We start from the raw sequence: 20954 nt of genomic DNA, 5'->3' as shown, positions 1-20954 counted from the left end.
TTAAAAAAATAAATAAATAAAACCAAGTTTCACCCTGCACAGGATATGCCCCCTTAAGCCTGTGTGCCTCAATTCTGCTAAAGGCATTACCATCCTCCACAAGTTACCCCAGCCTTCAGCTCCTTGTGATACACCGAGGTAGGGCACACTCAGGTGGGTTTGGCCCACAGGAGCTGCCCGCAGAGCACCTCCCTGCCACTGGCCTGTCCTCACTGAAGCGCACAGCAGAAAGGGGGTCAGGGCCCTGGCTGTCCTACCAGTTTGGGTTCAAGCCTCAGCCCGACCAGCAACTATGCCTGCAACCTTGAGCAAGTTCCTGGGCCTCTCTAAGCTTGGGTTTTCTCATCCAGTACACATAGGGCTGATAACAGAACCTTCCTGATGGCAGAGGTATGATGAATAAATGGAAAAAAGCTTGTAAAGCACTTGGTCCCGGCTGGCACATGGTAATCCCTCAAAAGATACTGCCTGCTGAGTAATTTTGAGCCTTCTGGATCTGTAGTTCCCTTGAACACCAAGGCCAGATGAATCTTCTTGGGGGCACAGCACTGTTCGTACCCTTCCCGGGCCTGGGACAATTCAGTGGTTCTCCATTTCCCGCAGCCCGGCTGCCATGTGCCGCTCTCCTGCTTTGCACAGCCAAGGCCAAAGTGAACCATCCTGGGCTGGTTGAGGCCTGGGCTCAGGGCTCACACCATTCCTCCGCCTGATGACCACCACTCTGTAGTGGAGCTTTGGACCCTAACTGATACCTCTCTTATTTGCTAAGTTTCTTCTTCTGGTTTTTAAATAAAAGTTCTTTTTGGAAGACTCTAGCCTTTATCAGTTAGGGTGAATAACAAGGGAATCAGGGTGAATCGTATAATCAGATGCGGTAACTGTACCAGGCCTGGAACCCCGAGTGGCTGCAATGGCGGGGGTGCTGGAAGTGGGAAATCGGGGGGTGGGGAGCTTTGAGACCATGTAATGTCCCCAGAGCTTCTCCGTGCTTGGAGAGTCCATTTCAGGGAGAAGAGGGAGAGGGGACTAGAAGTTCAGCAGACCCAGACTGTGGAAGCCTTGTGCATTAACTACATCTCCTGTTTTCTCTATCTGATGCTCTGACATCTGGGGCCTTGCTGGCCCTCAGAGGACTGCCTCTCCCAGGCCTAGCCAATTCCTACAGACCGTGAGCAACTCGCTAGCAAACACACCTTTCAAAGGCAAGCCAGCCAATCCACAGCCCATGCCACAGCCCAACCACCTCCTGCCTCGGGCTCTCACACTCAGGACGATTACCCACCTGCCCCCATCACCCTAGGCCCAGGTGCCAGACAACAAGGGACAGCCCCCAGGCCGTAGAGCTCAGGGAAACTACTCAAACTGGCAGATCCTAAACCTGCTTGCCTACTTCACTCATCCTTCCTGCAGAAACCACAGTAAGAAACCACAGTAAATGCTCTGGGCCCCACTTCCCTTCCCTCCCTCTGCCTTCCGACTGACCCTGATGTTCCCTGTGTAGTCCCCCAGGATGTAGCTGCCCTTGACTTGTGGGAACTGTGAGTAAAAAGCTATTTTTTGCTCACTACATCACATGTCCTCCTTAATGTCCATCACCCAGTTACCCCATCCCTCACCCCCCTCCCCTCCAGCAACCCGCAGTTTGTTTCCTATGATTAAGGTCTCTTTGGTTTGTCTCCCCCTCTGATTTCCTCTTGTTTTATTTTTCCCTCCGTTCCCCTATGCTCCTCTGTTTTGTATTGTAAATTCCACATTTGAGTGAGATCATATGATAACTATCTTTCTCTGACTTATTTCGCTAAGCATAATACCCTCTAGTTCCATCCACATCATTGCAAATAGCAAGATTTCGTTTTTTTTGAATGGCTGAGTTATATATATATATACCACACCTTCTTTAGCCATTTAGCTGTCGATGGGCATCTGGGCTCTTTGCATAGTTTGGCTCTTGTGGACATTACAAGCTATCTTTTCAAAGACACCTGTCTTCTGATCTGTTAGCCTTATTGAATGTTAAATTTTCTATTAACACACTATATTTTAAAACACCTGAGGCTATATCCTTATCTAGGGCTTCTCTATGGCATCCACACAGCCACAAGGGCCAGAGATGGGACACTGGGTGCAGAAACAGTATATGTGGTTCTTCACAGCAAGGCCTGGTGGGCCTGGAGCTGATGCTGGAGGAGATACGAATGAAGATGACCATAATCATCATGCCAATAATAATGAAAGCTAACATTCACCAAGGGCTTAGAATATTCCAGAAACTGTGAAAAGTGATTTGAATTTAATTATTCTTAGTGATCATAACATACACGGATGTTATAAAAGCTACTGGATCTGTTCTACTGCCTGCCACCTTTCTTTGGATGCTAATGTTTCTACCCAGGGCCTTGATTTGGTAAAATGCATCTAAAAAGAGTGTTATATTGAGTTCTATGTTGAAAATTATATGAACTTTTATTTTAAAGGAATAAGACCCAGTTTTCTGCATTAATGTTGTAGGAAATATGATTTTGAAAAAAGAAAAAGTCTAGCTAGCCCTCCTGTGTCGCAGTCAACAACATGAGATGGCCACTGGGTCTGAGTTGACTGCAGCCACCTGGGTTGGGAGGTCAACCACAGACCCGCCCACTAGCCATCTCCTTCCTGCACCTGACCAGCTTCATTTCCTTAGGAAAGAGGGTGCATGTGTCACTGGGCCATAAGGAATGCGTGGGGAAAGAAGAATTGATTTGATAAGACAGAGTAAAACAAAACAAAACGAATTCCAGCCCTTAGCAAGAGATGAAAAACCCTTGTATCCATTTTATAAAGTCAAGAGTAAACTGTAATACTTAAACTCATAAAGATTGTATAAAACTGTAAACCAGTGGTTCTCAGAGTGTGGTCTGGGGAAACTTTGGAGGCCTTAAGACCTCAGAGAGTGTATGAAGTCTAAGCCATGTTCACAACTACAATATACTTATACACTATAATTTATAAGATATAAAAATAATATATAATTATTTCAATAGCAATAATACTTGCCTTTTTAACTCTCATTCTCTTATGATACAGTGAAGTTTTCTAGAGGCTACATGATATGTATCACTCTGATAACTAATATAATGTATGTTTGAGTATTATATTTTCTAGCAACTTCTAAGGTTTAGGATATAAATAAGTGTCTTCTGTTCTTCTCTTGTGCTTTTACTAGCTATCTTGGTTACATCTACTATAACTGATATAATTTCATTATCACTCAATATATTATTCTCAATATATTATTATTTTGGAATCAAATCTTTCCTTGCTCCTCTGTGGAAACAGACTATGAGTACACTTATTGTTTTATTTTGGAATACTATTTTTGTAATTTTTCAGGAGCTTTTTTAATTTTTAAGGTCTTCTCTAAAACTGTTATTTTAGGGGCAACTGGGTGGCTCATTCAGTTGAGTGTCTGCCTTTGGCTCAGGTCATGATCCCAGGGTCTTGGGACTGAGGCCCACACTGGGCTCCCTGCTCAGCGGGGAGTCTGCTTCTTCCTCTCCCTCTGCCCCTCCCCCTTGCTCCCACTTGTGTGCATACATGCATTCATTCTCCCTGTCTTTCAAATAAATGAAATATTTAAAAACAAACAAAAAAAACCTCTGTTATTTTAAAATTTAAGAATCATTTATCCTAGATAAATGAGAACATTGTTTAGGGTATTTTTTCTTGTATTTGTAAGGATAGATCATTGGCTTAAAAAGGAAGATCAGAGGACCCCATTTCTCAAACCAAAGCTGTATCATTTATATGAAAAGATGCTGAGAAAAATGAAGATGATTTATCAGGAAGTTCTCTGCTCATGGAAGGAAGGGATGTTTTCCAAAGAAGCTGAGCAAATAAATGGAATTACATGGAAGCTATCTTTCCCTCAGTTTTATAGATATCAACAAGTTGCCTTATTGTGTCCTATGGAATAAAATCTTTATGGATAACATTATAATGCCAATTAAGCTGAGGTATAATTTTGAGAACAACCATTGTGAGTTGAAAGAAGCAGGATCTGATAAATTTAAACATAGATGCGATAAGTTCTTTAAAAGTCAAAACCTAAAAACTTGTTTTAACTTTCTTTCAAACTAGAAATTAAAAAGCCACTGAAGCTGTGTGATGAGTATATGGGAACTCTGTATTTTTTTCTGCCAATCTAAAATTATCCCCCCACCCAAATTATTAATAAAAACAGAGCCACTGAAGAATCCTGACAGGCAATTATTGTCTTGGCTGAAGAAACATATACAATAGCCTCATAGAGTTTACACTGCTGAATGTCTGCTGAAAAGAAGGTTAACAAAAGAAATTACAACATGCTACTTTGCAATGAAACAGTAGCTTGTTGAAGCACAGATTAAGCGCAAACCTGAATGCTGAGTTAAATATCTCATCCGCAGAAGTATGCCTGGACTTGCTATTTGGTTTGTCTTTATCCAGTATCAACAGCAACTAGTCATCAAAGATTGTTTGCATAAAGTTTTATTGTTGTTGTTGCTTGGCAACAAGCAACAAGAGTTGCTAGATAAAATATTTAAGGTATTGACTTTTGTGGTTTATCCTGGAACAACTGTGCTGACATTTATACTGATGGTACAGACACAACAGAGGGTAAAACCACTGGGGCCTGAGTGTCAATCAGGCAGTGCTACCAAACCCAAGTAGCAGTCACTGTCTTCTCCACTGCGACTATAGGTAGACAGATGGATAGATTGATAGATGGATGGAGAGACAGAAAAGTGGTAGACAGATCAATGACAGAAAGATGGTAGATAGAGTTTCATTTAAGAATGTCTTTGATGAGGCCTGCCTGGCTCAGGCAGGTTGAGGGCCCGACCCTTGATTCTGGCTTAGGCCATGATCTCAGGGTTGTGGGATCAAGCACCAAGTTGGGCTCTGTGCTGAGTGTGGAGCCTGCTTAAGAGTCTCTCTCTCTCTCTCTCTCTGCCCCGCCTTCCAGCTCATACATGCATGTGCTCTGTCAGAAAAAAAAAAAAAAGTCCCTGATGAAGCAGCAGGAATTTGATTAAATCTCAACTCTTGTCTCTTTTTAACATCTCTGTAACAAAATGGGATGTACATGATGGTTATCTTGAAAAAGATTTGTAAGATTATCTGAGTTGCAAGCCTATCTAGGCAATTTTTTCAAGGAACAGTATTTTTACTTGAGAGAATGATAGACAAACTATGGGTTTTCAGACTTGGGTGTTTAGCAGACATTTTCTCAAAACTGAATGAGATGAGCTTGTCACAACTGATAGTATTTGTTACCAATAATAAAATTTGAACTCTCAAGAGTTCAAAAACAAAATTAAAAAAAAATTTGTTCCTGCCACTGTGAGTTTAATAGCTTCTCAGTAACTAAAGACTTTTCTAATGAGATCAGTGGCAATATTAACTAATGAAATATTTGGATGGTTTATAATGAAATATAGCAACATTTGGAAGGAATGCAAAAACCAAAAAACCTTCATTTCTCAAATGATTAATGTATGAAAATACAAAATCATGCCTGGGTAAAAGAGCTATTCAAAGTCAAATAGGATGTCAGCAGGAATTGTGAAGTGAGAACTTTTGAAAATCCATTCCATTACAAAAGTGAGGAAAACCCTGGTGAAGATTGTCCAAATCAAATTTTTCAGAATTCTGGAAATTAACCAATGGTCTGTGACAATTTGAGGGGTGCTTCTTCAAGAAACAAACAAACAAACAAAAAACCCAACAACTAATTGTCAGGACAAACAGCAAATGCTGTCACATTTAAACTTCCCCTTTACCTCTCTCTCTCCAGCTCCTTGAAAACCACTAGTCTTGCAATCAAAGTGAAAAGCAGCAGCCAAGCAGTTCCTGGAGGGAGCAGATGGGCTTTGAGTTCCCCAGAAGCCCCATTCTAAGAGAACTATCATTATTTAACCTATCTGGTAAGCTCCTGGAAACCCCTCTCACCGGGCTTGTCTTTTTTTTTTTTTTTTTTTTAAAGATTTTATTTATTCATTTGATACACAGAGATCACAAGTAGGCAGAGAGGCAGGCAGAGAGAGAGAGAGGAGGAAGCAGGCTCCCCGCGGAGCAGAGAACCCGATGTGGGGCTCGATCCCAGGACCCTGAGATCATGACCTGAGCCGAAGGCAGCGGCTTAACCCACTGAGCCACCCAGGCGCCCCACCGGGCTTGTCTTTATTTGATCTGAGATCTTGTTCAGTTCTCAACAGCCTCGTCCTCAGGGGCTTGTTGAGAACACACTTATATATAGCCAATGGGCCGAAGAAGAAATCACAAGGAAAAGTAGAAAATATTTTGAGATAAATGAAAATGAAAACACAACTTTCCAAAACCTAGGGGACGCAGCAAAATCAGTACTCGGAGGGAAATTTATAGCGCTGATGGAGATTTATAGCACTGGTGACACACATTCCATGTTAGGTAAGCTGGGATGCACCTGTCAGGTGTCATTCTCTCTCTCTCCCTTTTTTTCTGTTTTCTTTAAATTCCAGTTAGTTAACATATGGTGTAACTTTAGTTTCAGGTGTACAATATAGTGACTGAACTATTCCATATATAACCCGGTGCTCATCACAAGTGTGTTCCTTAATCCCCATCACCTCTGTTCTCTCTAGTTAAGAGTCTGTTTCTTGGTTTGCCTCTCTCTCTTTTTTCCTCTTTGCTCATTTGTTTTGTTCCTTAAATTCCACATATGAGTGAAATCAGAAGGTATTTGTCTTTCTTTGACTGACTTCTTTCACTTAGCATAATACTCTCTATCTCCATCCATGTCTTTGTAAATGGCAAGACTTCATTCTTTTATGTGGCTGGATAATATTTCATTATATGTGTGTGTGTATACACATATATGTATATACACACCACATCTTCTGTATCCATTCATCACTTGATGGACATGTGGGCTGCTTCCATACTTTGGCTGTTGTAAATAATGCTGCAGTAAACATAAGAGTACATGTATCCCTTCAAACTAGTGTTTTTGTGTCTTTGGGTAAATACCCAGAAGTGCAATTATTGGATCCTACGGTAATTCTAGTTTTAACTTTCTGAAGACCCTCCGTACTGTTCTCCACAGTGGCTGCACCAGTGTGCATTCCCACCAATGGTGCAAACCTATCACATCCTCCCCACTAGAGCGGTATATATTTAATGTCTGTATTTAATGCCTACATTAGAAAAAAAAAGGCTTTCAAGTCTATAACCTAACTTTACACCTTAAGGAACCAGAAAAAGAAAAGCAGAAGGAAGGAAATAATAAAGATTAGGGCACAGATAAGTACAACAGAGAACAGAAAAACAACAAAGAAAATCAACAAAATAAAAAGTTGGTTCTTGGCCTCCTGTACTGTTGATGGGAATGCAAGCTGGTGCAACCACTCTGGAAAACAGCATGGAGGTTCCTCAAAATGTTGAAAATAGAACTACCCTATGACCCAGCAATTGCACTATTGGGTATTTACTCTAAAGATATAAACGTAGTGATCCAAAGGAGCACGTGCACCCAAATGTTTATAGCAGCAATGTCCACCATAGCCAAACTACGGAAAGAACCTAGATGTCCATCAACAGATGAATGGATAAAGAAGATGTGATATATATATATACAATGGAATACTATGCAGCCATCAAAAGAAATGAAATCTTGCCATTTGCGATGACGTGGATGGAACTAGAGTGTATCATGCTTAGCAAAATAAGTCAAGCAGAGAAAGGCAACTATCATATGATCTCCCTGATATGAAGAAGTGGAGATGCAACATGGGGGGTTAAGGAGGTAGGAGAAGAATAAATGAAACAAGATGGGATTGGGAGGGAGACAAACCATAAGTGACTCTTAATCTCACAAAACAAACTGAGGGTTGCTGGGGAGAGGGGTGTTGGGAGAAGGGGGGTGGGATAATGGACATTGGGGAGGGTATGTGCTATGGTGAGTGCTGTGAAGTGTATAAACCTGGCGATTCACATACCTGTACCCTGGGGGTTAAAAATATATTATATGTTTATAAAAAATAAAAAATTAAAAAAAAAAGTTGGTTCTTGGAAAGACCAACAAAATTGACAAACCTTTAGCTAGACTGACAGTCTTAGTCAGCTCGGGCTGCCATAACAAAATACCATAGATTGAATGGCTTAACCAACGGCAGTGTATTTCTCATAGTTTTGGAGCCTGGGAAGTTCAAGATCAGAGTGTGGGCTGTTTTGCTCCCTGGTGAGAGCAGAGCTTTCTTCCTGACTTGCACAGAGCCACCTTCCCTGTGTCCTCACACAGTGGTGAAAGTGTTCTATAATGCCTCTTGCCATAAGGGAACTAATCCTATCTGATCAGCTATGACTTCCTTAAACCCAAATTACTTCCTTAGAGACCCTGTCTTCAAATACAGCCAAACTGGGGGCCAGGGCTTCCGTACGAGAATATGAGAGGACGCTATTCAGTCCACAGTGCTGACCAAGAAAAAGAGAGAAGACTCAAATTACTAAAATCAGGAATGAAAGGTGGGACATTTCTGACCTCACAGAAAGATAAATGTTCAGAAGGCAATACTATGAACAGCTGTACACAAATCAACAAATCAGATGTCTTGGACAGAGTGAACAAATTCCTAGAAAGACACAAATTATAGAAAGTGATTCAAGAAGAAGTAAAAAAAAAAAAATCTGGATAGACAGACCTATAACAAGTGAAGAGATCAAATCAGTAATAAAAAAAACTTCCCACAAAGAAAAATCCAGGTCCAGAAGGCTGTACTGGTGAAGCCTTAACATTTGTTTAAAGAAGAATTAATACTAGCCCTTCACAAACTCTTCCCCAAAATAGAAGGAACATGTTCCAACTCACATTATGAGGCCAGTATTATCCTGATATAAAACTAGAGCAAGAGGTGTATATAATTGTTGATCACTATGTTGTATACCTTAAACAAGTATGATATTGTATGTCATCTATATTTCAAGTGAATATTAAAAACTAAAGACATCATAAGAGAAGTCAAACTGTAGCCCAATATTTATTATGAATATACATACAAAAATCCTCAACAAAATACTAGCAAACCAAATACAGCAACATATAAAAGGGATGGATTATCAATCAAGATAAAGCAGGATTTTTCTCAGAAACTTGAGTGGTTTAAAATATGAAAACAATCAATGTCATTCACTGTGTTAACAGAAAGAAAGAAAAAAAACCTCACACGATCATCTTAACGTGGAAAAAGATTTGGCAAAACCCAACACTTGACGAACTCTGAAAAGAAGGGCAGTGTCTCAGCCTGAGAATGAGCCTCTGTGAAGAATTCACAACTAATATCCCACTGGACAGTAAAAGACAGAAATCTTTCCCCCTAAGATCAGGAAAATGACAAAGGTGTCCCCTCTAACCACTTGTATTCAACACTGTACTAGAAGTTGTAGCCTGGGCAATTTAGGCAAAAAAAGAATATAAAAGACATCTAGACTGGAAAGGAAGAAATAAAATCATCTGTATTCACAGATGACATGGTATTGTGTGCAGAAAATCCTAAGGAACCCATCATGAAACAAAAGAAAACAAAGCTTCTTGAAGGTAATAAAAGAGTTCAGTAAGGTTTTAGGTCACAGATAAAAATCAATTGTATTTCTATACACTAGTAATGAACAATCAGAAAATAAGATTAACAAAATGCAAAAGAGACTAACAGATTTTAAAAAAAATAAAAAAGATTTGTTGGTATTGGTGTTTGACTTTATGTTGCAACTAACCTTTAACAAACTATCACCTGTCCAATTTTGAAGTAGTATCAAAGAAAAAAATGTCTATGCAAAAAGGCTACTAAAAATACTCTATCCCTTTCAACTATAACATATTTCAACAGACGGAATCCAGAAGAGGATTTGAGAATCCAGCCATTTTCTAATCCAGACATTAAAGAGATTTGCAAAAATAAAATACAATGCTATACTCTTCTTAATACATTTTTTAGGGAAAGTAATATATTTTTTAAAGATTTTATTTATTTATTTGACAGACAAAGATCACAAGTAGGCAGAGAGGCAGGCAGAGAGAGAGGAAGAAGCAGGTTCCCTGCCGAGCAGAGAGCCCAACATAGGGCTCGATCCCAGGACCCTGAGACCATGACCTGAGCTGAAAGCAGAGGCTTTAACCCACTGAGCCACCCAGGTGCCCCGGGAAAGTAATATTTTTTATAAAAATATCTGGGGCTCCCGGGTGGCTCAGTCAGTTAAGGGCTGCCTTCAGCTCAGGTCATGGTCCCAGGGTTCTGGGATGGAGCCTGGCATCAGGCTCCCTGTTCAGTGGGGAGTCTGCTTCTGCCTCTCCCTCTGCTCCTCCCCTCCATGTTCTCTCTTGCTTGCTCTGCTTGCGTTCTCTCAAATAAAGAAAAATCTAAAAAAAAAAAATCTTATTTGGGGGCACCTGGGTTGCTGAGTTCCTTAAGCATCTGCCTTCAGCTCAGGCCGTGATCCCAGGGTCCTGGGATCAAGTCCCACATTGGGCCTCTTACTCAGCAGGGACCCTGCTTCACCTTCTCCCTCTGCCTGCCACTCCCCTTGCTTGTGCTATTGAGGTGTCCCTTCAGTAATTTTTAACCATGTAAAAATGTTCTGAAACCTAAAATTTCAGAAGTTACTTCAAGCCTCACATAAATATTATATACATTTTTCTATGTATAAAATATTTAAAAATTGGGGTGGCTGGCTGGCTCAGTCAGAGGAGCACGAGACTCTTGATCTCAGTGTTATGAGTTTGACTTCCATATTGGAGATATATTCAGTTTACTTAAGAAACAGTCAGGGCACCTGGGTGGCTTGGGTGGTTAAGCGTCTGACCCTTGAATTTGCCTCAGGTCATGCATGATCTCAGAATTGTGGGACTGAGCTCTGCACTGTCCCACTCCCTTTTCAGTGGGGAGTCTGCTGGAGATTCCTTCTCCCTTTCCCTCTTCCTCTGCCCCTCCCTCCGCTCCTGCACTCTCTCATTCTCTCTCTCTCTCTATCTAAATAACATCTTTTATTTATTTATTTTTTTAAAGATTTTATTTATTTACTTGAGAGAGAGACAGTGAGAGAGAGCATTAACGAGGAGAAGGTCAGAGAGAGAAGCAGACTCCCCATGGAGCTGGGAGCCTGATGCGGGACTCGATCCCAGGACTCCAGGATCATGACCTGAGCCGAAGGCAGTCGTCCAACCAACTGAGCCACCCAGGCGTCCCTAAATAACATCTTTAAAAAACCAAACCAAAATAAATAAAAATACATATTTAATAATTAAAATTTAAATGAAAAAATAAAGTCTTAGGAAAAAATCTAGGAGACTACACATAACATTTAAGGTTCAGGGAAACCTTAATCAGGACAGAGACCCAGAAACTGTAAAAGAAGTTAATTTATTTAGCTTTTTAAAAATTCAAAAGAGTTTTAGCAAAAGATATAAATAAAAATACGGCAATGAGTAAAAGATGCGTCTTCCAGTTTTGGGCAATGACGGTGAAAAAGGACCTGTACCTGTAGTGAACAGGGAATTCACAGAAAGTGACATGGAAAGCCAAACCCGATTTTAAAAATGGGGAAAGGCCATGAATAGGAAATTACAGCATGGCCAATCCAAATACCCAATAAAATGAACATAAAAGACACTCATACTATGCAGTAGAGATGCAAATTAAGATAACGAGACAGCACTTTTTCACTGAGAGAATAGCAAAAATAGAGTGATTTCACCCACGACTGGTTGGAAATGGAGGGAAAAGTCTCCTCCCCCACTCTTATTGAAATCTGAACTGTTACAGCCTTTTTGAAGAACAATCTGGAAAAATCTATTATGATTGAAAACACAAATACACTGCAACCCAGCAACAAAAGCCCATATAAATAAAAGCACTGGGTACATAAGCACATAAGTACAAAGATACCATCTTTGTATTGACGCAGGACTGTCTGACAAAGCAAAAGTCTAGAAAACTGTACATCTATGTATGGCATTTAAAAGAATCATAAAAAAAAGGCAACACTCTGTATGTGTGTGTTTGCATCTGTATCTATGCTATCTCATTTTGTAAAACCAGTACTGATGAAAACATACATGGACATTTGCACCTACATGTATACTGTGTATATATATATATACTTTTAAGATTTTACTTATTTATTTGACAGAGAGAAAGCACAAGCAGGGCGAGCAGACTCCTCTCTGAGCAAGAAGCCCAATGCGGGGCTCGATCCCAGGACCTTGAGGTCATGACCTGAGCCCAAGGCAGACACTTAACCAACTGAGCCACCCAGGCATCCCTATGTGTGTATGTATCTTACAAGGAAAATAAGAAAGCACATACACACACTGTTGTGGGTTATAGGAGCAGTAAAGGGTAAGCTGATGCTCTCCTCCCTGGAAGACGCCTCTCCTGCTTTCCTGACTGCACCCTCCTCTTCATCCAACCAGTCCTCTCCCCTTTCATCCTAGGCTTGGGAAGGCCTGTTGAGACAGTCATGTTCCAGGACTCTCGCAGTACTTGGAATTGTACGTACTTCCCGTTTCTATCACATCCGGGAACTGATAATCATATACTCGTTTTCTATCATTTGTTAACTGTTTCTCTGTATTCACATCTGTCTCATGAGAGACAAAACCAGGCAGTGGTTAATGGCGTGGACTGGCGAGTTAGCCCAGCTGGGTTTGACTCCAAGTTCCTTTGCTTACTTATTAGCAGTGCGAACCCCGGGGTGCCCTTGCTAATAGATTTCCTCTGTTTCTCCATCTGTGAAATGGGACCAAGAAGAGTAGCTCTCGCAGGCTTGTTGTGAGCAGACAAGTGAGCACGCGTACCACACCAGCGATGGTCTCGCTTAACCAAATTTTAAACTCTTGGAGGTATTATAAGCCACCTATATTCTTTTAGATTTCTTTTGTATCCCCTCCCCATTACTTCCTAGAATAATGTTATTTCAAAGCGCTCAAATATTTGTTGACTAAATAAACGAATGACTCTTATGTTTGAGAAATCTCCAGAGAAGGAAATTGCTGAGTATTTGATTGTCACTTACGTGGCAACCAGCGAGTAAATCTCTCTTTACCAGGTGGCTGATCTCACCTGGCACGTACACCTGTTTTGTTAAGAGGGGAGAATATTTGTCTTAAAATCCGTCTTCTCAAACAGCACAGGAAAGCCTTTCTTTTCCACTTATAAGCTGGACACCTCACCCTAAACTGTCGTAAGGAAACAAGCCGTTTGTGGTAGAAACACAGTTTCTGAGCCCTGTGATTTACTGGCAGCTCTTGGGGAACACATGACATACACTTAATACTAAAATAAACTGTATTATTGTCTAATGGTGAGATGTGTTCAAACCCTTACACTGTCATGGTCACCTGCCTATTCTTCTGTCTGTATCGTCCAAGCTTATCTAAGGATGGTTTTGTTTCTCTGGAGGTTTAAATGGGTCTGGGGGCTTGCGGGCCATGAGAGCACAAGAAGCAATTGTGAAAATAATGAAAACCCCTGTCCTTCTGATGCCACCCTTTGTCTGTCTTCCTGCCTCTCTCCACTCCCAGCTGGATCCTTCTCAGCAGCATTTCAGCCTGCTTGGGTCTCTCCCAGATTAGAAGAGAGCAGAACAAAACTGCCCTGCTTAGCCGCTACCCCACTCTCTGTCTTGCTTACAACTGGATTTGTGGGAAGAGCTGCACGTACTCACCGGCTCCCTTCTCCCACTTCCCACCTGCTCCCCAACTACTCAGTTTGGCTTTTGCCCCATGGGTCTTCACAAGGGCTCAGCAGCCGCCCTCTGCCCACTAAATGCAGCCTCTCACTTCTCACTTCACAGGCAGCTCTCTCTGGCTGACCCAGGCCTCGCCGCCACCCCCGCCTCCATTTCCTCCTCCTACCCCCCCCCCACCAAGGTAGTTGCCAGGGTCAACAAAGAGGGCTCGTAACTTTCCATGCCCTTCTGCTACGCATATACAGAGGCACACACATCATTCATCAGGGTGTGTATTTATGGGTCTTTTTTCTGAAACTGAATTATAGTGCTCACCTCACTTTGTGATTTCCTTTTCCTATGTGACATTATACCCTAGACAATCTTGAAGTTGGAAAAACGTTTCTAACTCTACACTTTTTTATTTTGGCATATAAATGTATGTAGAGCAGAATTCACTAAGCGTCAGCACATCAGGACAAGTCATTATATTTTTAGAAATAAAAGAGAAAAATTGGATTTTGCATATGGGGGTTCTCTTGAGTTTCTAGGGGGGCAGGACCCAGGGCCGCAGTCACAAGTCACAAGTCACAAGTCACAAATGTTAACTCAACAGACGGCAAAATGAGCATAACTCCATGTGGCTTCTGGCCACACCCCAGTAGAGACATTTTATTTTGAGAAGCATTGAGCAGCTCTCTGAAAACACTGGCTCTTTATCTGTGTTTTGGGTTTAAATATTAAATTAAAAAATATTTTACATGGCTAAGCAAAATGACATATGATCAGAGGCTTTGAAAATAATTTTGTTTGGGAGGTGGTGGCCACGCTATAGTGACAGTAGACAGCGACAGTGCGACTTGCTCCAATGAGCTCTGGAAGTTTCCTTTAGTCTAAGTCTGGGCATCTTTCACTTTCCTTTCTCTTTCCAATTTAAAAAGTCACACCGACCCTTGATGAAGGCTGAGTGAAACACAGACAGCTCAGCTTTCCCCAGTGTGCCCTTGCTAATGCTCTGCAGTGGGGCTGTCAGGGTCACAGGGGAGGCAAAGTCCAGCACCTGTGGACCAGAGTTCAGCACAAAGCGTCAAGTTCTGCCCCAAATGCTGGATCCTTTCCTTACAATCTCCCAACTACACTCCTCCTATAATCTTCTGAAAATTCTAGTTATCACAACAAATACTTTCAAACACTAGCTTCTTAAAATAAAAGTCTGCACAGGATAGCCAAAAGTCCAGACAATTAAAAGATCTCTATAGGAGCACTGGCGGACTTAGTCAGTGGAACATGCAACTCTTGATCTCAGTGTTGTGAGTTCGAGTCCCACGCTGGGTGTAGAGATTACTTAAAAATAAAATATTAAAATAAACAAATAAATAAGTAAGTAAGTAAATAAAAGATCTCTATATTCCTTCATTTTTAGTAGACTATAATTGTTTCCACAGGGATATTTCCCAAAGTTGAATTCCCATCATTAACAGAATAGTTGAATCAAATGAATTTTTCTTCACAATACAAAGGGGTTAACAGCAACAAGACAAACAAAAAATCCAAAGCAAACACAAAACCCCAAGGAGGTAACATAAGAGGAGGAAAAGTAGATCTTGAGGGGAACTTTTGGACATAACGACAAAAACTCACTGGAATTAAATAATTAAGACAGTAACTCAAAATATAATTTAAAACAGTACTGAAGAGCCAGACACAAACCAGGGGTCTTATTGCAGCCCTGAGAAGACTGAGTTGGGGAGCTGGGCTCCCTCTGGCAGCTGGCAAACAATGGCCCACGGGCCAAGATGCTTTTGGGTTTTTTTCTAATTTTATTTTATTTAAATTCTTAATTAACATACAGTGTAGTACTAGTTTCAGAATAGAGGTCAGTGACTGATTCATCAGTTGCATGACTCCCAGTGCTCATTATATCACGTGCCCTCCTTTATGCCTGCTTTTGAAAGGCCAGCAAACTGAGGGTAATTTTTATGTCTTTAAACATTTGAAAACAAATGTTTAGCGAAGCGTAAGAATCAACTGGAATTCAAATTTTAGTGTCCATAAATAAAATTTTCTGGGAACACAGCCGCATTCGTCCATTTGTGTATTGCTGATGGCTACTCTGTGTTACAACTGCTGAGCTGAGTGGTTGGAACAGAGACCCCAGCAGCCTACAAAGCCTAAAGTATTAACTACTTTTCTCTTTGCAGAAAAAGCCTGCCAATCCCCGTCCTCAACCAAGTTTTACTGCCAACGACTTTGTGTGACCTGAGGCTGGTCCCCTCCCCTCTCTGGGCCTCCCTTCCCAAAGTAAGGAGTGGAAAGGGTGTCCAGAGAAGGTGCTGGCCAGGAGCCCCCTGCCAAGGTCCAGAGCTGCACTTGCCGGACAAAGGTGTACTGAGCATGAGCACCAGCTGCTGCCACCTATAGGTCAGGAAAAAAGTGGCAGGCAGGAAGCTGCCTGTGTGAGGGACTGTCCCTGGCAGACCTTCAGGCCGCTGTCCACTTTGGTGGAGGGCTCCTAACTGAACTCTCTTCCCCAGCTGGTGCCACCGATGAACAAAGTCTGGCTTTTGTACACCTTTGGGACCGAGAGACCACAGCTCCGAGGAGAAACCTAGCCTCCACACATTCACTTCAGGACTAATTGAAGGACTGCAAGCCAATCACTCCTACAGAGAACTGGAGAGGGCCATGTGCATGTTTTTTCAAGGTCTGAAGGAAAAACAAGGAAAAAGCTTGTCAGCTGGGAAACCCGTCTATAGTGCAGGAGTCCCCATTTTCTACACTACTTCACGAGACTCGCCCACGTTGGTTCTGAAACTTTGCACTTTAAAACACCAGGCAAGCAGATTTGTCACAGTTGTGGAAACCCATATGAAAACAATGCAATTAAAGGAGTCCAGTGAACCAAACCTTTGACCCTAGAGGTTCTCACAGGGAGCCTCTGCACCCAGCACTCCCAACCACGGGGAAGACCAGTGGAGGCTCACGCCCCTTCGAGGCACAAGATTCACGCTGAAGAACTGTTGTCTATGAACTTCCCATGACACCCGAGTGCTGTGGAGCACGGCGTCTATGTGCTGGCTGCAGCGAGCCCACCCAAGGGGCAGTCACCTGTGAGTGCTCCCACCTCAAACCCTTGCCTTGGTGGGGGGGTCTAACTGCCATCCCCCAGGGATGTGCCCTGAGCAGGACCTGGAAGGAGTGATGCTCTGACACCGCTGAGCCTGGAGAGGATCTGAAGCTTTGCCACCAACCGGGAAGGAAGTGTGGGTGAGACCGCTGAGTGATGAGAGGCCACGTGGAGAGGCCATGGAGGACGCGAGGCCAGCTTGGACACAGAAAGCAGCCCCAGGACATCCTATGTGAGACCAGCAGACACACACCCAGCCGAGTTCTAGCCAACCCCCAGAACTGCGAGAAATGAGGCTGCAGGGATTGAAATCTCCCTTTCTGGACTAACTCTTCAAGGCAAGGAAGAGCTCAGTAGTCTGGGCCAAGTTTTTTATGTGGTGTCAAGAGCCTCCTACTTACTTCATCATCTTCATCTTCATCATCGTCAGACTCAAGAACACCATCCAGTAGCTCTTCTAAATAAAGAAAAAATAAACGAATGAATAACTGCAAACACAGCAGGGAGCTTGGCCGCGAGAACCCTTTCAGCTGCTACAGAGAAGAGAATGAGGAGGTACCAGAACAATCAGGCAGGTTCCTGTGTGGGCTGTGCCCACACAGCCACAGACTCAGATCATCCCAGGCAACTTAAATCTCTCTCCCCCTTTGTACCAGTACGCATGGGCAGTGGCATGAGAAAGGTTAAAAGCTAGCATACAAATCTGAGAAGAATTTAGAAGAAAGAAAGTCAACAAGTACTGCTAGGCACCATGCTGGATACTGTGCCTTGTGTTGTTTATTTACTCCTTACAAGGATTTTGTTGACTCTAATCCCCATTCTATAGCAAACAGCAAAGACAGGCCTAGAGGGGATAAGGGATTTGTTTATGGTCACATTCCCACAAGTAACAGAGTTGGGATTCGACTTGAGTCTATTTCTAAATCCATGATTTGTCCACCGAGGCCAGGAGAGTAGCCATGGCAGGCAGGATTCCCAAAGGCTCCCATGATTCACTATAGGCTGTAGAAGAGTTTTTAAAGGGGATAACAGCACACTGGAATCAGAGAAAGAATAAGCCTCTGTTTCTTCATCAGTGAAATAGGTATCAGGCCACCTACTTTCCAGGGTGGGTGGGGGAATTTTATAACTACACACCACCTGGCCCAGGGACTATACCACCTGGCCTAGGGCCACGTACACAGCGGGTATTACATAGACATTTGGTTACCTTCTCCTCCATGAAGACTTCTCTGATCCCTCAATGAGCAGTTACTTCTTTCTCTCTGCTGAACACACTCAGCATTTTCTCTAGATAGCACTGTACTAGTGTAGTACTAGACAGTACTGTAGATAGTAGTACTAGACAGAACTGTGGTAGACAGTAGTACCACACAGCACTGTGGTAGACAGTAGTAGTAGACAGTATTGTGGTAGATGGTAGTACTACTATCTACTGTGGTAGATAGTACTAGATATCACAGTACTGTGGTAGATGGTAGTACTAGATGATACTATGATAGATAATACTAGACAGCACTGTGGTAGACAGCAATATTAGATAGTATTATAGTAGATAGTAGTAGGAGACAGCACTGTGGTAAATAGTAGTAGTAGACAGCACTGTGGTAGACAGTATAGTAGACAGTACTGTGGTTGAGAGTAGTATTAGTACTGTGGTAGACTATAGGACTAGATGGTACTACAGTAGATAGTACTAGACAGCACTGTGGTAGACAGCAGTACTAGATGGCACTGTGGTAGACAGTGTTACCAGACAGCACTATAATAGTAGTACTAGATGGTACTAGACAGTACTGTGGTAGACAGTAGTAGCGGACAGTACTGTGGTAGATAGTACTAAAAGCACTGTGGTAGACAGTAGTAGTAGACAGTATTGTGGTAGATGGTAGTACTAGATGGTACTATGGTAGATAGTACTAGACAGCACAGTACTGTGGTAGATGGAAGTACTAGATGGTACTGTGGCAGACAGTACTCTGATAGTGCTTGCCACTTTGGGGTGATCAGTATTTCCCAATGTATGAATGGACTATGGACTATCTGGGAATTGTGAGTCCTTGGGGAACAAAGTGCTGGGCTTACTCCTCCCTTTATTCCTTATGGATCTCCAGATCTCCCTTATGATCACTCACTTACTGAATAGATGATGTGAAAGTAACGAAAGCCTGAGAGAAGAGGCTGGGAAGTCAAATAGGAAGTTGGAGGAAAGAGGAGGTAAAGGCGATTCTTGAAGAGGTCGCTCAGTATACTATGAAGGTGGCAGATTCACCCAGGCTGAACCCCCAAACCATTTCACAGGAGAGAATATGTAACACCCTATCGTCCTTGACATGACCCTCATTCTGAAGGGAAGGGCTCCACTGATACGGCTGGATCAAGGACGGCAGCATGCAGGCTCCTGTTCCTACCTCAGAGAGGCCCGCACATCTCCCTGCCCATCACGGGCCCACCGTGGTCAAGGAAAGCCCTTCGCAGATGGGGTATAGTCACGTCCTCCTGTGACGGAGCCAATGCTGGGTCACTAACTTCCTCTCCCGCCCTGCAAGGAGCATGATTCTGCCCCGCTGCAGTAAACACCTATCAGGCAAGTGCCTTTCAAAATGGGCTTGTGGCTTATTCATCAGTTACAAACCTTTGCAAATACAGAAATGCCCTCCCCCACATTTTTAAAAAAGATTTTTATTTATTTATTTGACAGACAGAGATCACAAGTAGGCAGAGAGGCAGGCAGAGAGAGAGGAGGAGGCAGGCTCCTCTCACTGAGCAGAGAGCCTGACGCGGGGCTCGATCCCAGGACCCTGGGATCATGACCTGAGCAGAAGGCAGAGGCTTTAAACCACTGAGCCACCCAGGTGCCCCCTCTCCCACATTTTTACAGAGAATCTTTGACATTTTGCGAGGCCACAGGCTGGTTTGGCCACACCCGCTCCCCCGAGCCCATTGGCTCTGAGGCAACATCTTCCCAGAACAATCCAGTCCCGAGAACTGAAGAACCTTGTAAACCTCAGCTCTTCTCTCGGGCACAACGGGGGCACCAGCCCAGTCTCCCGCATTGCTCACCTCCTGCACGGCTTGCCGGGCTCCAGCACAACCCAGCCGCCCCCACTCTGGGAATGAAGGGGTGTGGCGGGGGAGCTGCTAGTCTCCTCATGGGGCGGGCCCGGTTGGTGAAGCTGACTCTGCCCCAGCCCCTGTCCTCTCTTCAATGACTGGCTTGTCCCTGCCAGACCCCTTGTGGAGGGCTGGTATTCGGACAAACTCCCTGCTGTCACTGCTGGCAGTCATCTCTTCTTGTCAGGTCAGCTTTCCCATAAGCTTCCCCAGAGCAGTCCTTCCCCACCTGTGGGGTGAGGTTCCTACAATATACTAGAAGTTTTGTATTTGGAAAACTTAAAACTTTATAAGACAATAGTGCTAGAGAACTGAGATGGGCTTGAATGTCTGAAAACCCACTTACATGTTACAAGTGGATACTAAGCTAAGAGAGTCAAAAAAATAAAGATTGTGGCAATGCCATTTCACATATCTTAAACTAGTACGCTGTTAATTCATACTTTCCTGCTGCTGTCCACTTTAGGGCGAAGCCTGGACTAGGTGGGAACTCCAGCCCGACCCTCTCCGGCTTTCCTCACCATGCTGGTACATTCGTCCAGTCTGACTCCTCGCTCATGACACATAGCCCAAGGTATGTGAGTGTGTGTCTGCTCCTCCATCCGAATGTTCAGGGACTTTCTAATTTCGTTTCAAAGTAGCAGACTCCCTAGGTAATCGTCTCTGGGGACTGGCCACTGTCCCATGAATACAGAATAACTCAAGTGCTTGAGATCAAAAGATTGGTACTTTTGACACTCTTTATTTAAACTGGAACTTACTGACAGAGCAGGTGTATCTCAGGCCTTTCCTGGACACCCAAGTCTATAAAGCTTGAGCTCTCCCCACGGTAACTTCTTGGCAAAGCACAGCTCTCATGGAAGTGCCAAATGACCCTCCCTCTTCACACTCGTCAGCATGCTGGCTCAAGGGCTGGATTTACGTAAGAGAAAGAGCCGGTTTTGGCCAGAGAGCACGGGGGACCTCCCCTGTATCTGGGCTGCCAGGAAGGAGGGAA

General features: G+C 43.1%; 1 protein-coding gene and 1 long non-coding RNA gene across 8 annotated transcripts in view; one reads left to right on the top strand and one right to left on the bottom strand.

Annotated features, from left to right (window-relative positions):
- Positions 1 to 20954, bottom strand: part of ARMC9 (armadillo repeat containing 9) — a 156270-nt gene that overhangs the window by 55717 nt on the left and 79599 nt on the right. For all 7 annotated transcript variants that reach the window (XM_032355144.1, XM_032355146.1, XM_032355145.1 and 4 more), the window contains exon 19: positions 17245 to 17300. In XM_032355144.1, the coding sequence (XP_032211035.1) occupies positions 17245 to 17300 (56 nt within the window). The remainder of the gene's footprint in view (positions 1 to 17244; positions 17301 to 20954) is intronic.
- On the top strand, positions 1154 to 17637 carry LOC116597430. Its single transcript, XR_004288596.1, has 3 exons — positions 1154 to 1538; positions 5816 to 5945; positions 15918 to 17637. It is a non-coding gene; the product is annotated as an uncharacterized LOC116597430 (long non-coding RNA).

Source organism: Mustela erminea, chromosome 8, assembly GCF_009829155.1.
Source record: "Mustela erminea isolate mMusErm1 chromosome 8, mMusErm1.Pri, whole genome shotgun sequence".
NCBI classification, from domain to species: domain Eukaryota; kingdom Metazoa; phylum Chordata; class Mammalia; order Carnivora; family Mustelidae; genus Mustela; species Mustela erminea.
This window is presented reverse-complemented; position numbering and strand designations above follow the sequence as displayed.